Below are 16,707 nucleotides of genomic sequence, written 5' to 3' on the forward strand. Positions count from 1 at the left end.
GCTCACTTGATACTGTTTGGATTTTAAAGGTGGAATACTTATCCTTATTTAATAAAGTTGGATTCTAAAGGTGGGAAAAGTTTTCTTACTTGATAGAGTTAATGCTGGACTTTTTCTTTCTTTTTTTTTTTCTTTTATGTTCGAGAAGATGAAGATTCATATTCATTGATGCAAAGGTACAGACCCAGGCCTAGGGAATAAAGAGCCGAGATTTTAGGCCCACAAATACATACAAATCTTAAGCCTGATAACCTTGATAGAGTTAATTGCTTGGATTTCGAATCATGCATTCGGAAATTTTGGGTGGTATTATGTCACTTTCTTTTGGAGAAAAAAAAAAAGTAAAGAAAAGAAAAAGGACTATGGAAAAACATGTAGCCAACCTCTATCCTGAATTTAGGCTGAATCTGCTTCCCCCAAAAATAACTTTTTCATCCCTGTCAATTTTCCTCCAACTTATGGGCCCTAAGGGAGATATTTATCCGGACAAGTTTCATTAATGGTTTTAGATAAAGACAATGTGTTCGATTCCATCACTTTCAGTCCTCCATGTCAGTTCACGACCCTGGCCCTTCCACATTTTCAAGTCTTGAATTTTGACACTGCTGTGAGAATCTATTCTCATGTACCTGTTGTCGCTCGACATATTACACCTTGGTTAATTGATTTGGCCTTATCTGGGTATTTGTATTTTGCTGGTTGCTCAACTACTTCGGTATTTATCTTCAAAGCAGGCGAAGAGGCAAGGCTATAATTATCCGCAAGGTAAAGGACAAGGCCTCTTATTGGAGTCGCAGTACCCTCTCTTCTTCCTCAGCTAAGGACACACACACATTACATGTACTGTGTACGAAACGCTACCAGTTCCTCATTGATCAATGCCCTCAATCTTCTACTGCATAGTCTTTCCTCTATCCTCACAGGCTATGCAAATTATTATGTGCAACCAAACAAATGATGCACCAGCCCATTAACTGTATGAATGACAATTTTTTCTGAGCCGCCTGATGTTTTGCTTTCTCCTATTCCGACCCAAATCCCATAACCCACTCCAAGAGTAAATTATTGATTCTTAATACAAAATATATTTATCATTATGAAGGATGCGTTTAAAATGATAAAATTTAATTTTTTAATAAATAAATTTATATTTTAAATTAATAAATAAAAATAAAAATTTGAGATCAAATGAGCAGACAAACATATCAACAGAGCTTTTCATATTTCATTCGTTTAAGAACAGCTTCATACATTATTTAGCTTGGGAATCATTAAGGAGTAGTTTTGCCCACTAATCATGTTTAAGTGTCGGCATTGCTTGAAAACAAATATTCAACTAAATCAACTGTTTACCAGTCATTCTATTTCTCCAAAGCAATCAAACTAATTAAACATTATTTGCTTTCAAGTATGTGAAAACTATAATAGTTAAGCAAGCAAATAGATAGATGTTAAAAATATGGTCAGGTTCCTAGATTTTGCCTGAAATCAGAGGTTTTCACCAGACAAACATTACATAATGAGATCAACAAACCATGCACTTTACAGACTACGGTTCCGTATTGAAGGAACTTGTCCAGACTTTAACACAGAATAATAATGGCACTCCCAAATACCCATGTCTTTGGAGTTTTATGATTTTATAAACTTAACAGAGCTTAGAAAACATGCATGCTTTGAAGGGAAAAACTCAAACACAGTAAGATCATAAACACAGATACCCATGATATTGTGCCCAGTCCAACACCTTATCTTTCCTGGCTCCCCTTGCCGGCAATTTGAACCATGAACAGGTACCAATTTCAAAAGTTTCAACCCTGATGTGCTGGACCGATAGCACTGTTGGCTAGTTCCTATTCTTGCATTTCTCCACAGCCCTTGGGGCTACATACAGAATAAAAATATCCAAAAATAAACTCAATGCAATGATATTTAACATGACATGCAAATAACTGGCAACAAGCATCATAACACACATATGCAAATAATTGAACTTTTGTCAGTTTATGAAATTATAGTTTGCCGAACACTAGGGGTTATCACCTACTTATACATCTGCTAGATGGATCAAACATATACTAAAAATTCCACAAACTATAAAAGCATTTTTCAAGATATTAACATTGTTAGGTTAAAAAAAGTAAGGAAGCCCGCAATAAAATGCTGGGAAACACACAAAACAAAGAAATTGGGTTCAAGAAGAAAATGTTCCTTCACATGTTTGACAAGGAAAATAATTTACATCTCAAATGAAAATTGACAATACTTGAAAGTCGGTGCATGATGCATTACCCTTTAGAAGAGATTTAAACCTAAAACATCTTGATCCTTGGAGACAAAAGATTAACACTATACAACATTTCTCTCATGCACAAGATCCATGATTAAATACTAAGCATTTGTATCCTGTACTTTTCGACCAAGGGTCCAAGTATCAAAACTTCTTCCACAATCCTGTGAATTTTTCTTTTCTTTCTGAGAACCACAAAATTTTCAACAAGTGAAACATCTAAAAATGCTTTTGCCATGCTCCTAAAAGATTTTCAATGCAAATTCGATATCAAGAGGCAATTCCTACTAATAAAAAGTCAGTAGATAGTTATGATTATTGTGACCATAATGACATTTTCTTGTAGTTTGAACAGCAACACGTTGCTTTAAGATAGTCACTTAACGAATAGTTACTTTAAAACATAAAATACACACCTAGGCCAATTGCATCAGAGCTCTTCATGATCCTCAGCCTCTTGCATGTATCAATAAACATCCTGAAGTACAAAGATGAATAAGAATGCGTGCATGTCATTAAATTTATCAACACATGTCCTCATTATTAAATTTTTGGCAATGCGTGATACATATGACACAATAACCTTTCTGAACTTAATTTTTGAGAAGTAAAGATGTATGCATACTACATAATGAGAACAATCAAGTCAAAATACACCATTATTCGCAATGCCATTCTGAAGGAGCTACTCGCTAGTTTTTTCCCTCAAAGATTCATGGATATTACTTGATCTTTAAAAAAAATTCAATACCAGAATTGGCACAGAGATAATATATGATGAAAATATTTTACATCTTCTGGAGCGATTCCCCAGGGATTTCATCTAAATATCCATAGAAATTAATATAGTGTAGTATATTACAGAAGAGAGTTGTAACTTCTGCAGCTTTGCATAAGTATCAACTACTTCTCAAAGCTGAAGAATTGAAAAGGTATTATTGTCCGCAAGAATATGCTTTGCAACAGGCAAAATTTCTAAAGAGCAACAAAAAGGCGTAAAGTAAATAAGTACTTACTCCCATGGAACATCACCAACAAGCATCCAGTCTCCATCTTTATCCTCATAGGTAAGAACATATTCTGACCCATGAAGAAGATCCTTCAGCTTGCTCTCACTCAGCAACTCCCTTCCCAGAGCTCCATGAGATCCATATTGGCCTGACATCATAATGGAATAGCAGTAACTTGATCCATGAAAACTAGAAAAGATGCCCATAAAATACTGAATATCAGTTTATAACTGATTACTTAACATTAATAATGATTTCCACATAACACAACCTCCATATCAAAATGAAACTTTATTTATCGCACCTATGGTAAAGCAGCTGAACATCTTCTCGAGGGCAGAAGACAGTTCCTGATATGCAGAGTAGTTTGTCAAGTCCACTTTCCTTAAATAAGGGGCACCATCCATGCTAACCTTGACAAACAAAGCACCAGATCCAGCTTTTCCATCCACTTCTTCCGTGTTCTTTGACGTGGTAGCAAGAGAGTTCTTCCTAAATGATCTGATAGGTGGCCAACCCACAACCTGTGCCCTGCCAAAGAAGGAAAATTAAAAAATATTCTCATAGTTAAGAGACTGACCATGAAACTTCTCTGCACTTACTTGGTAGCAGGTGCGCTACTGTTGTTGTTTGCAGAAGCATTGTGACTTGGTCTATTATCATTTACTCCACGAGGCCTCTCCTGCGGTACCTTTGGGGAAGCTATGTCCTTCACTTTAGCTGCTTGAGTCCCAAAGCTCTCAAGTGCAGAACCAGGTTTCAGTCCCAAGTTTGGGGAGGGCCTAGGTGACAGCATCACATTAACCTCTGAATTTGAAATAAATTTACCCTGCACCACAGATTAGTAAAATATCAGTTCAACAGGAATCTTTCTGTTCCAACAAGTAAAGCTACTAATTGTTCACACCTCTGAGAAGCCATCCATGGTGTCAGAGAACCCTCTTTTGTTACCCAAAACCACATTTTTCTGTGCTGAAGAGCAGTGAACATCATTAGAGGGGTGCAAGGGAAAGAAGGGCTTCTCATCAAGTTGTGTAGAGCTCAACAGGCTAAGATCTGAATTCCTTCGAGGAGATTGAGACCCGGGAAGACCAAGTCGCAGTTCTGTAGCTTTCAGATTGAGACGAGTCTTGCTGTCATCAGATGCAGCAGGAACTACTGAACTGTCCACAGAAGAACAATCTGACAGTCCCATATAGTTTCGCTCTTTCAAGTTAGAGCTATTCTGGCATATGCTTTCTGCAGAGGTTGAAGAAGCCAGTAGAGTGACATTGCTCTGACCACCCTCCTCCACAACACCAAGTAGTGGTGGAGACATCAGATTTAAGAAGAAAAACACTCAGAAATCTCTGTAACCTGTAAAGGGAATTGCATGCCACGTTCTTTTAAGAAAAAATATACAATCACTCGAATTCAAAGAAGCTGATCATAAAACAAACTCACTGAATCTTTTTAAACAAAAGACAAACAAGTAAATAGTAATGCATTCATTGAACAGCTGACCGCCCTAGTAAAGCAATCAACTCAACAAAAACAGAATTGATTGGCCTAATCTAATCAAACTTCCTTTGGATCACAAATTTGTATGTAAGGTACCATACTAAAAACAGTAGGGACAAACTAGAAGCAAAAAAACTGCACATATTACCAGATCTTTAAGAGTTATTAAAGCATTTAGAAGTTAACACGTCCAAGAAGCATAGATAAACACATAGCAATAGTAGCTTTTCTTTCACAAGAAAATATGAAAATGTTCTCAAAAAAAGGTAAAAGAACTCTAAATCTCGATTTATTACTAAATGATGGTAAATAATCCAACGATTTGAATTGCATGAATCACTTGCATAAACAATTGCAGACGTCAAGATAAGCTAAAATAAAACTGTGTAGAACAAAAAGACCTTCGATATATATTCAAAGCGGGAAAGGTCTAAATTCCTTTTGCTGCTAATAAAAATTTGTTCTCCGAACTGAAAGTATAACACATTTTTTTAAAACGTAAAAATCCTGAGCAGCGGATAACTTTAAGTAATTGCAGCCAATAATACTAATTACATGTCCAAAAAAAAAACAAAAGAAAGAGAAAACAACGCCAATAATATTTAGAAACGTTGAAGAAAAACGGCGAAAAAATTATGCGAACACGGAAGGTTTGTTTGGGTGCCAAGAAAGGAAGAGGAAATAGAACTAACTTTTCTGAAATCGCCCACAAAAATCAATTCTGAGCTCAGCTTAAAAAAGCCACTGGGGTTTTTCAATGTACAGATTCCAAAACCAAAGCTAAAACTCAAATAAACAAAAAGATCACAACATTTTCTGTTTCGACTTTGATTTTCCTCGGCAATCTCAAGTAACAAACAGACTCTTAGTAACAACAACCACAGCACGTAACATCAAGCATAAAAACAACAGTGAGAAATCACTGGAAAAGAAAAGAATCAGAAAGAAACAAATTAAGTGAATAACTTATACAGTAGTAGAAATTGATAGATATACCTGCTTAGATTTGTGGATTTGAAGCTGAAGAAGATGATCGATTGAAGCTTTTTTCTCTTTTGCTTTGATTTGAGCAGAGAATAAGAGAAATTCAGAGGGAGAGCGAGCAGTAAGGATCCTACATTTGGCACAAAGCAACAAAAGCTTATTTGCTGTCTGATGTGAAACTCTATGCATTAAAATAAGCACTTTAAAAATAATAATAATCCGCCGAACGAGTCGATTCGGGGGAACACGCATCAGTGGCTGAGGATATTTTATGGTTAAAGGAAAACCGTTGATCACATTGAGGGTAGTTTAGGAATTTCAAGTTTTAAAAATGTTTATTTCTTTATTGGAACCCTTGGGCCATGGCCATGCGTGGAGGAAAGGGATAGTCAAACTCAAATAATATAAATAAATAACTTCATCCAAAACAAAATAAATGCTGCTCTTAATTGTCTTTATTATTTTCTTTATAAAATGAATTGGTTTTAGAAATTTAATAAAATAGAAAGTTTAATTTATTTAATTTTTAGTAAATTTCAAACAACCGAATTGAATTAAATATTATATTTATTAATTTATTTTTTATTATTCTATAAAAAACAAATAATTTAGCTCATATAATTTACATATATACAGTGATCTTTAAAAAATATTTATTTTCAAAAATTATAAAAAAACATATTAATATTTTGATAATGTGAAAAATAGTGAATGATTTTATTCACTGTAAGAATAGATTACTCATGATAATACTATCCATCGAGTGACATTTAGAATATAATACTTATGAGTTGTGTGTCCACTTGAGATTAAGGCGTGCATGCGGCACACGCACAAAAGTATTAAACACATTTCTTTAAAAAGCTGAGATTATTAAAAATAAAAAAGCAGCCAATGATAAATTTCAGACTATATAAAATCGATTTTCAGCCAAAAAAATATAAAAGACATTTTTTATATTTTATAAATTAAGTAGCAAATTAAGAATATTATAATTAAATATTTTTTAATATTTAATAAATTTAATGTATTTAAAATATATATAATTAAAAAAGGTTATAATTTGTGATACGTGTGGAAAGGGAGTAATTTCTTTTTAATTAAAAAAAAGGGGGAAAGAAAAGAGTGAAAATGGCGTATTGGTGGGTAACACCTGAGGGAAAGGGAAAAATGAAGAGGAGTGTGGATTACATTGAAACAGAAAAACATGAAAATGGGAAACGTGATTGGGACGTGGAGTACAAAAATGGAAAAGAGAGCGTGGGGGAAAGCAATAACCAAAGGAGGCAGACAGTCAGTGAAGGAAGTTACATGTCGCGTTCTGTGGCCGGCAATCCAAAATTAAAAGCCGCTTTCTTGTCCCCCAGATACATCATTTCCCTTCAACTTCATCTCCCCTTTGTCCCCTCCCTATCTCCCCCTCCCCTCCAAACTAATTAATACAAACACTTCACTTTTCTATCCATCTAATTTTCCTCCCTCTTATTATTATTTTTTTCCTTTTTTCATGTTATATAATTTCATAAAAAATACTATAAATATATCTAAACCAAACTTTATTTTTTGCCTTTTTGAATAGAAGCATGTGACACAAGGTGGGAGATCCACTTGGGATCACTGATGTGAGAAAAAATAGCAAATGGCATGTGTAATGAGGCAATGCAGGATTGGGATGTCTCCTTGGTTGATTAAATTGTATAGATGTAGAGTTTTGTAGGGAGTGGAGTTGTTGAATTTGTTACATTTTGCCTAAACACGAGTTGCATTTCTTTCTATCCGATAATCATTTCCCATCATCCACTCGCACATACCATTGCCAAACACCTCATGTAATGTAAGTGCTTTTAAATAAATAAAATTATTATTATATATACACACGCACACTTCAATATTGTATATCCATCAAATTTAAAATTTTATAAAAGAAAACTCACAAAAGGATAGATAAAAAAACAGAATTAATAAAATAATTTATATTTAAAAAATCTTGTTATGAGATATATTTTTTAATAAAATAATTTTTTTATTGTTTAATTTTAATTTAAAAATAAAATATATTAACTTATTTATATAGAAATGTTTTAATAAATTACTTAAAATATGGCTTCCTCTTAAAAAAAAAAACTATTTTAAAAATAATTTGATTTTTTTTAACTAAAAAATAATTTCTGTTCACTCAAATTTTTCGAGACTCCAAATATCAAAATATATAGATAATGTTTTTCATGAAACAATGAAATTTAAAATTCCACTTGTTTCCTAGAAATATGTTTGTGGTTGGATTTTTTTTTTTATTATTTGATTATAACGTTAAAAAAAGTAAAAGATGTTTATATGTTAATACGATTTATAAAATTCAAAAAAAATAACTTAAAAAATGAAAACTATTTTTATTTAAAAATAACTTAAGTTTACATTTCATGGAGAAATATGTTTTATTGATTAATTTTTTTTCAGCATCTCAAAAATTAAAAATATAAAATATGTTGTTTAAAAAATATTTTATTCAAAAAATAAATGAAATATAAGATTGCATTTTGTTTAAAAAAATATTTTTATATAAAAATAACTTCCACATTTTTTAGTATTGAAAACATTAAAAAATTAATTACTAGAATATTAATTATTTTGATAAAAATATTATTTACACATTTTTTGTATATAAATATTTTTCTTAAAATAACAAAGCCTAATAGTGAAAATATTAACACTATTTAAAAAAAAGTAAACTTTTTTCTTCTATCTTTTATTCAGCATAATTTATAACATTGAATTATTTTATTTAAAAAAATTATTAAAAATTAATTAAATTAAATTCTTATAAATTTCTTAATATGAAATGAAAGGTTAAAAAAAAAAATCATTTTTACTTCTGAACACAAATGATTTTTCCTTTTCAATTATAACAAACGTAAAAAGTAAATAATTATGTCCGAGCGCGAGGGAAAATTGGGGTACACGCGCGTTCATTCTGGTTGAGGGAAGAGAAATGTTGTTTTAAAAAGAAAGGAGATTTAAGTAACCATGATTAACTGCCACGCCACCAGCTTTTGCACGCCTTGCCCTTGCCTGCCTCTAAACCATACATATATAGTGCACATCTATAGACCACCATGCTCATCCTTCCTTTGCCAACATCATCATCATCTCTTTACTCTCTCATTTGCCCACGTCACCCTTACGCCATCAACCAATTTGGGCCGCCCGTCGGACCTCCGTCTTCCGCTCTATTCCTCCGCTCCACCACCCCAATTGAATAATAATCAGCGATTAGTTTATATTTTAAAAAATATTTCACAATATTTAATTACGTAAATTAATGGACAATCCACATTAAAGTAATTTTATTAGTACTTGACATCAGTTAAGAAATATAAGGAATAACATTAAAATTCAGTAAGTTAAGTTTTAAGGGACTATATTTTATTTTTATTTTATTTTAGTTTATTTATGATATGTATGTATATTTCTGAATTTCCAATTTTTTTTTTTCACTTTGAGGCTATTAAATTTTAAAATATGAAAAGAAATGAAATGTGGTTTTCCACTCATCAGATCAAACTCTGATTATAAATAAAAATAAAGAAGCTGGTCCTCGGGCCCATGAGTCTTTTATAGGACAATGGGCCGTAGGATCTATACTTCACAATTACTAGTACAATCAATTTAAAGACATTTCAAATAGAAATTTTTATGGTAATTTCATCAACCAAACAAGAGAGATAAACTCTCTTTGGTTTTTCTCTTTAATTGTCTGCCACCTTTGCCGCTAGTGTACTGCAGTACTATGCCGGCAGGAAACGGTCAGTTTGCTCCGGCGTCCAAAATGTAGTCATTCCCTCTTTTTTGGTAGTTAGTGGATAAATAAATGCGAACTCTTTTGAAAAAGTTAATATTTCTAAAAAATTAAATTTTAATTTTTTAAATAATAAATATTATTATAAAATATATTTATATTAATTAATTATTTATATAAATAAATTCAAATAATGAGTACGCCAAATTCCTTACAAACTTTATTAGATATCTGTTATATTATAATATATATTTTTGAATTAAATTGGTTAATATATTTTAATTTTGATAATTTTAAATTGATTAAACAATTTATAAAATATTGTTCAAATAATATTTTTAAAAAAATAAGCTTCCACTCCTCAACGAAAGCATCTGACAATTTCAACATGGAGAGGCATGGGCATGCAAGAGAGAAACTAGTAATGAATAAAGCGTGACGTTTCTGACTATGAAACCCCAACCCTACAAGCATTGCACACGGGTGACACATTTTTTATTATGACGTTACTCTTGATAGCTACCTTCTACTATTTCAATTATTTTCTTTCATTTTAATAAAACAAAATAACTCCCACACAATTTTTTTTTTTAATTTCAAAGAGAGAAAAATTTTATTGGAATTTGAGAAAAATAAAAAGATATATGTGTGCTGGCCGTTTGTTTTCTTAATAAGTTTATTCAAATGTGAATTCGTATTAATTAAATTAATAAATTTTAAATATTAATTAATTTAAATTAAATAAAATAAAAAAATATATGTATTTAAAAATTCACAATTTATTTTCAGTGGTTGGGTGGAGTGGGTTTGGGCTTAGCCTGCTTCAACTTGGGTGTCAGTTTTGGGTTGGGATTGAGTTTTCTTGTGGGCTAGGGCTCTTAGGCTCTCTGCTTGGTATGGCTTGTTTTTGGGCCTGAATGTTTATGTTGGCCTGGGTGTTTTTCTTTAGGCTTAAAGCCTGTATCAATGTATTATAGCCTTCCATAAAAAAAAATGCCTATAAAAAAAAGTACTTTTACACTTATATTCTGTTTATTTTATGAAAAATCTCACAGAAAGATTTTAATCCAGAGAAAATGCTTTTCGTGGTTAAAAGGGAAAATTAAATGACTTATTATTTTCAAAAATATAATAATTCTTTTTTAAAATTTTAAGAATTTTATCAATATTACCATATATAAATTTATTAATATTGTTATTTTTTAATATTACAACTAAATAATAAAAAATAAATTATTGCAATAAATTTACTGAAATTGCACTACTAATAATGAGGAATTCCAATTTATGTAAGAGGAAAAAAGAAAAAGGATAAATGCAAAAAACAGATCAACAAAATTGAATTCTTATGATATTTTAAGGCAGCCATTGTTATTCTCCAGTTGGGATCATCATAGCGAAATTGAACAGTGTTTGTAATGGGCCTGAAGGTGAGAGCTGTTGCCTTGTTGGCTTGGGCCAAGGGGCGACGTCGTTTTGATTTTCAGGTGCTAACCAGAAACGGAAGGGAACCTATTTGTGATTTGTCCGCAGAGAAGATGAGAAGGGAAAGAACAGAACTACAAAAACATAGCTTTCTTCGAATTTGGAAATTTTGCTGACAGAGAGCGTTCCTGGAGCAAATCCTTTGGTACCCTTTTCTCCAAGTTTACCTTACTCGTATTTGCTGGCCTCTAATCTTCACGTTAGTTCTCTGCTACTTTGGTTGGCTCTTGATGACATTCTTCTTATCTTCTGGACCAAAAAAAAAAAAAAAAAACTGAAGATTATCAAGTGCAATTGGCAGTTTGTGTTTTTTCACTTGAATACTAAATTGCGCAATTTTGCATGTTCTGCTTTATGGAATTTATGGCATGCCAAAGTGAACAATCATTTGTCTACGCCTATATTGTCTAAAAAGAATCAGAAAATACAGAGCTTTTTGTTGGTATTCTAGTGGATCCCATGTATGGAAATATCTCAGCACCTTCCTGATTCCTGTTTGGAAACATCTCGGCTTCTTCCTGCTGGATACTGTAGGAGGTTTTATGTTGCACTCAAGTTCATAACGCTTCTTTTTTTTTTTTTTTATATATATATATATATATTCGGTGGGGGTTTGGGTCTATTCTCTCAATAAAGTTTGGCCATGTTCTGGGGTCATAGCAAAAGATTCTTACCTGTTAAAGATGGCGAGTGAGTATCATGGCCACGTCGACTGCCCATCAAAGCTCTCCATAAGACCATCAACAAGCTTTAAAGCAAGCAAGGATAAGACAATCTTGATTTCACATTTAGGGGAAAAGCAGAGTTTATTATACTCTTAGAATCTAAATATTATTTTGTTACCGAGCTGTGGATTTGGCATATTATGGAATGGACATAAAGTTAATGTTGTCAAAACAAACAGTTGACACTACTACCCTTTTGTCTTTATAATTATAAACCTGTTTGATTGCTAGGATTTGTGTTTTAACTCTGTCCTTGATTTTTTCAGAATATGCATCTGTTATTGTATTACAATTCTATAGTTACCAATATGTCTAGTACCGCTGACCGGTGATGAAGGATCCAAATGGTTGACTCCAACTAGTTTGAGATTGAGGTTTAGTTGTTTGTTTTTCTATGGACTTCCATTTTATCACAAAATTTTCATTTTCAAAAGAAATGAAATCATGCATGATTTTATAAAAATTTATTTGAATTCTTTTTATATAAAATGAACCATATCAAACGTGAAACAACAGAGTCAGTTGATAGGATAACAATGGATTTGATTCAAGGTTATCACTAAACTTACTGGAGTTGAGTTATTAACAAGTATATTTGCCCGCAAAAAGCAGTGGGATAAATTTACATCTCTAGCAAGGAGGTGAGTCTAGAGTCTAGACAATGATAATTTATGTACCTTGTTTGTCTTCTTTTATTTTTTTGTTATTTTGTAAATGCAACTTGCTGATATGTCTTGCTTGCTATTCACCTGTCTAATCCACAACTTTAACATGTACTTCATTATAAAACAGGAAAACAGTATTGTCCCCGCAATGTTGCTGTTCTATCATCATAAGATCTGAATTGTGTTTGATTGACAGATCTTGGAAGTGTCATTGCCTGTGTGCATGTGCATGAGTCTCTTCTACATTACCTTTGCAAGAGAAAATAAAAAGTTCCCACGATAGTATTACTCTATTAGATACTAACCACTATATTTTACTGCATATTTAGCTGCTCAGATAGGAAAATATGCTAAAATTATTGATGTAAAATTCAGGGATTTACAGCTATTGTCTTGTACATTCATAGAAAAATTCAGAATGATATGTGATTCACAATAGCTGCAAGGAAATTCAACAACCACAAGCTAGCTGTTGATGAAGAAAAACACTGGTGTTTGATGAGCTCTTTCCCAGAGAATTCCACTACATTAAAGCAATTGCAATGATGTGTTTTTCCAATTGAAGGAGATAAGTACAAAGCTTTGATGAGTAGAAGCAACTTATTTGAAAAATTGAAGTGACTACAGCCTCACTTAAAAGCCTCATTCAAATAACAGAGATTTGAAAAACTATCTATTAGAAGTCCTTGTAAATTTCCTCCGTTTTCTACTGCTTTCATTTCTACATGCATCTTCCACCATAGCCTGCACTTCTAAATAATGCTTGCTTTATGTCTTCAGAACTTATCAGTCTACTCTGCTCCAGTTCCTGTCATTCTCACAGGAAAGAACACAGAATTAGACATCCATACATGGAGAATTGTATAAAAATTGAAAGGTGGTGAAAAGGGGCAGCCAAAAAATGCGTAAAGCTAACAAGTAATGATTGGAATTCTTACTTCCGAGCAAGAAGCTTGCATTGCAAAGTCATTGAAGCAGCTAATAACGCACTGTTCAATCTCAAGGCCTAAGGCTTCTAGAGTATTTACTGTAGATAGCAACAGCCCTGGCTTGGCTGCACAGCAAATCTCAATCCGTGTAGCCTCATTTACTCTTTCTACATCAAACTGCAGAATGAATACAGAAAGGGAATTTAATCAGGAACAAGATATGTTAATTTCAGCTCTTTATACTGTAGCTTGAATGTGTGCAGATTGCATACTTTTGGTGAATTTCTCACTATCAATTCACTTGCTTTTGTGTCCTTCAAAATGCCCACCATGTTCAATTGATCGGAACCCACTTCAATCTCTTGTTGCAAGTTTTGGATTCTCTCCAGTAGCTCCTTCACGTAATCTATTGTATCTCCAAGTATTGATGTTCTGTCCATCTGCAGAAGAAGAAAAAAAAGGAAATTTTCATTAAAATCAGCAAATTAGCCTCTGTGCAGACATATAAACTTCTTACAAAATTGTTAATCGATCATTTCTTACCTTGCTTATCTTTGGAACAATTGATCTTAGCATAGAAAGCCGATCATTTAACCTCTTTCTTCTTCTTCTCTCAGCCATTAGATTCTTTGATGGCTGCCCCTCTAACTTCTTACCTCTCATTTTTCTTTCTGGGAAAGGACCAATATTGAAAGCCGGCACTTCAGGAGACTGAATTGGCTCAACTTTGCAAGTATCAAACATCTCCAAACTTTGGGTATGATTTGGAAGCAGGCCCAGTTCCTGATCATCCTCCATTGTGGACATTGGAGTATCTTCTTGAACAGGATACGGCGGCGTGTCAAGATTGTTGTACGAAGAATCAGTGAACTGTGGAGCTGAGAACTCATCTGTGAATGGCGGTGATGAGAACTCATTGCCAAAAGGGCAGGAAACTTCATTGAAGTAGTAATTGTTGAAGTCTTGTTTAAGAGGAGAAGATAATTCTTCATGGAAAGAAATGGGAGGGAGTGTGGCTGCAGGATTATCACCATGATCAAAGCAATCCAAGTTCCAGCCACCAGAGAAAAGCTCACCCATTTCTGTAGAAAAGCTTGGGATGTTTTCCCAAGTGTCTCTTCTGAGAGCAAGCAGCTCCTCTAAGAAGCCATGTTGATAATTAAGCTCCATTTTTCCACACCTTTTTCTACTCTCACTTTTCTCTTGGGAAATGATGATGCCTTGATAGTGAGAAGCTGCACCAAGTTGGGGACTATGTGTATTTATATAGGTAGATTTGCAAAGAGTTTCTACTTGAATGTACATATAGATATGGTTTATAGTATGTATTTTTGTATTTTTTAGCACTAGTAGTATCTTACCAAATTTGTAAATAATAATTTATTAGCTGTTTAAAATTATTTTTACAATATATTTATATAAATAATTTATTTTATATTTTATACGTTATAAAAAAATAATTACAATAGAAATATATAGTAATTTTTAAACCGTCTTTTAATTTATTGCTGTAATTTAAATATATGCGATAATAATTTATATTTGTTATTTTAAAATTATTATATGATAATAAATATAAGATATTTTATAGAAAAGGATGAATTATAAAATATTTTTCAATAATACATTATTAATAAGGAAATCCTTATATTTTTAAAACACATTAAAATAACCTTGAATTTTGGTTTTATTAGACACTTTCTCTTTTAATCTATTTAGCTAGTAATATTTAGAAAGAGACTAAAGTGTCCTTACTGAAAAATAGTGTGTTTAATATATTTTTCAGCAATAAAATAGACGAAAGCGTTAATAATAGAAAATTTTAAAAAAATTAATAATTATTTATTTAAAATATGACTTATGAAATATTTTTTAAAAAATGATAGTATCTAAGGAAATTAAAATTATAAACTTTTTATAAATTTTATAAAATATATCAATTTATTAATAATGGTAATATTTTTAAAAAAAATAATAATATACCTTAGAAAATTATCATAAACTGAAAAGTACTTCTAATGCTAATAAATATCACATAATTCATATTATAATCTAACATACTATGTCAAATGTTTTGGTATAAAAATATAAATTTTATAAATTAACATATTAAAATTTGAAATTTTAATTATTTCATAAAATATTTACGTTTTATTTATTTAAAATATAACATTAAAATGTGTAAATTTTATAAAAATAATTATATTTATAATTAATTATTTATATAAATGAAATCAAATAATATCAATCTATCTAATAGGTAAAAAAACCTTTAAAAAATCTCCAAACTCAATGCAAAAATAATTTATAAATTTGAAAATTCGTTCAATATTCAAATAATGCAATAAATCAACATGATTACAAGAAATCCTCATCTAACATTAGAACGGAATCTGCTCCATTTTATTTTTCTAATGTCTTTTTCACCGAAATCAGTGTAAAAATTTCAATTACTTTGACCCCTCACATCTGTCCGGACCGAAAACGATGAAGTTGGCATCGCAGTCGACCTTGACAGCTTCTTTCTAAACATCATCCTCAATTAAGCTCTGTAATATCATTATTTTCTATGAACATAAATCATAAAATCAAAAGCTAGGCAGCTAGGCCTCTCCCTTTTCTCTCTTTTTTATTTTATTTTATTTTTTAAAATTTTCCCTCACTGAAAGATCGAATGGCTAGAACTTTTTTGTTTCTGCTTAGCTCACGAGTTCAAATGAGGTGGTGGTGGTGGGCCTCTCTTCTCTTTGTTTGTTCTTATTTTTTTTCTTATTTCGTGTCTCGTTGTTTGATTATATTCAAGTAATGGGTTGCTGTTGACGATGATGATGATTAACCATAATCAACCCACCTGGTTAAATTTCCAATGCCTGTGCTGTGTTTGGTGATTAATTGTTTATTAAGTATGGCTTAAAATAGTAATTTACTCACTTGAATATACTATTGCAACTATGCTATTACTTAAAACGATACGTTTTGGCTTGATGTATATGGTTTTTGCCAAGGCAAGAATATGTGCATATTAACATGAAAAGGGAGGAAAAAAATAAATTAAAGAAAATAGAAAGGGTAATAATGAAGACGTGGGGTTTAGGTTTACTCTACTCACCTAGCTATAATGTCCATGAGCAGCATGATTTAGCTGGAAATTAAACTAAAAATTTAGAAATTGTGAAGAAGGGAAGTGATTTTAGAATAAGACAAGAACACCCATGATGAAAAATAAAATAAAACAAATAAATAAAGGAAGGAGCCGATGATTGTTTTAAGAAAAAAAAGATATAAACTTTTGGTCAGCGACAGGTAATAATGAGGTACAAATT

The 16,707-nt window shown here is 31.8% G+C and overlaps 2 protein-coding genes across 3 annotated transcripts; both read right to left on the reverse strand.

Annotated features, from left to right (window-relative positions):
• Window positions 1–1,445: 1,445 nt before the first annotated feature.
• LOC110606761 (auxin-responsive protein IAA9) lies at window positions 1,446–5,965 on the reverse strand. 2 transcript variants are annotated; one of them, XM_021745737.2, is made up of 7 exons: window positions 5,797–5,964; window positions 4,208–4,656; window positions 3,903–4,129; window positions 3,605–3,831; window positions 3,307–3,448; window positions 2,707–2,768; window positions 1,446–1,884 (listed from the first exon to the last, which is right to left on the reverse strand). In XM_021745737.2, the coding sequence occupies exons 2-7, from the start codon at window positions 4,616–4,618 to the stop codon at window positions 1,847–1,849; spliced, it is 1,107 nt and encodes a 368-aa protein (XP_021601429.1). In that variant the 5' UTR covers window positions 4,619–4,656; window positions 5,797–5,964; the 3' UTR covers window positions 1,446–1,846. The 2 variants fall into 2 exon arrangements, with proteins under 2 accessions (XP_021601429.1, XP_043809398.1); XM_043953463.1 differs by lacking the exons at window positions 1,446–1,884; window positions 2,707–2,768 and having other exon boundaries at window positions 3,307–3,489; window positions 5,797–5,965.
• A 6,984-nt stretch (window positions 5,966–12,949) lies between these two features.
• LOC110606323 (transcription factor bHLH93) lies at window positions 12,950–14,626 on the reverse strand. Its single transcript, XM_021745078.2, has 4 exons — window positions 13,928–14,626; window positions 13,657–13,824; window positions 13,394–13,561; window positions 12,950–13,263 (listed from the first exon to the last, which is right to left on the reverse strand). The coding sequence occupies exons 1-4, from the start codon at window positions 14,552–14,554 to the stop codon at window positions 13,177–13,179; spliced, it is 1,050 nt and encodes a 349-aa protein (XP_021600770.1). The 5' UTR covers window positions 14,555–14,626; the 3' UTR covers window positions 12,950–13,176.
• Between the last annotated feature and the right edge of the window lie 2,081 nt (window positions 14,627–16,707).

This window comes from Manihot esculenta, chromosome 18 (assembly GCF_001659605.2).
Source record: "Manihot esculenta cultivar AM560-2 chromosome 18, M.esculenta_v8, whole genome shotgun sequence".
In the NCBI taxonomy this organism is placed as follows: Eukaryota; Viridiplantae; Streptophyta; class Magnoliopsida; order Malpighiales; family Euphorbiaceae; genus Manihot; species Manihot esculenta.

Excerpts from the sequence above, each read along its gene's own strand:
- LOC110606323 (XM_021745078.2), bottom strand. The coding sequence starts at position 14,554 with ATGGAGCTTAATTATCAACATGGCTTCTTAGAGGAGCTGCTTGCTCTC. Across the intron at positions 13,825-13,927 it reads TTGTTCCAAAGATAAGCAAG|ATGGACAGAACATCAATACT; the intron begins GTAAGAAATGAT and ends CTTCTTCTGCAG. Across the intron at positions 13,562-13,656 it reads TAGTGAGAAATTCACCAAAA|TTTGATGTAGAAAGAGTAAA; the intron begins GTATGCAATCTG and ends TTCATTCTGCAG.
- LOC110606761 (XM_021745737.2), bottom strand. The coding sequence starts at position 4,618 with ATGTCTCCACCACTACTTGGTGTTGTGGAGGAGGGTGGTCAGAGCAAT. Across the intron at positions 2,769-3,306 it reads GTTGGTGATGTTCCATGGGA|GATGTTTATTGATACATGCA; the intron begins GTAAGTACTTAT and ends TTTGTACTTCAG. Across the intron at positions 1,885-2,706 it reads CTCTGATGCAATTGGCCTAG|CCCCAAGGGCTGTGGAGAAA; the intron begins GTGTGTATTTTA and ends TTCTGTATGTAG.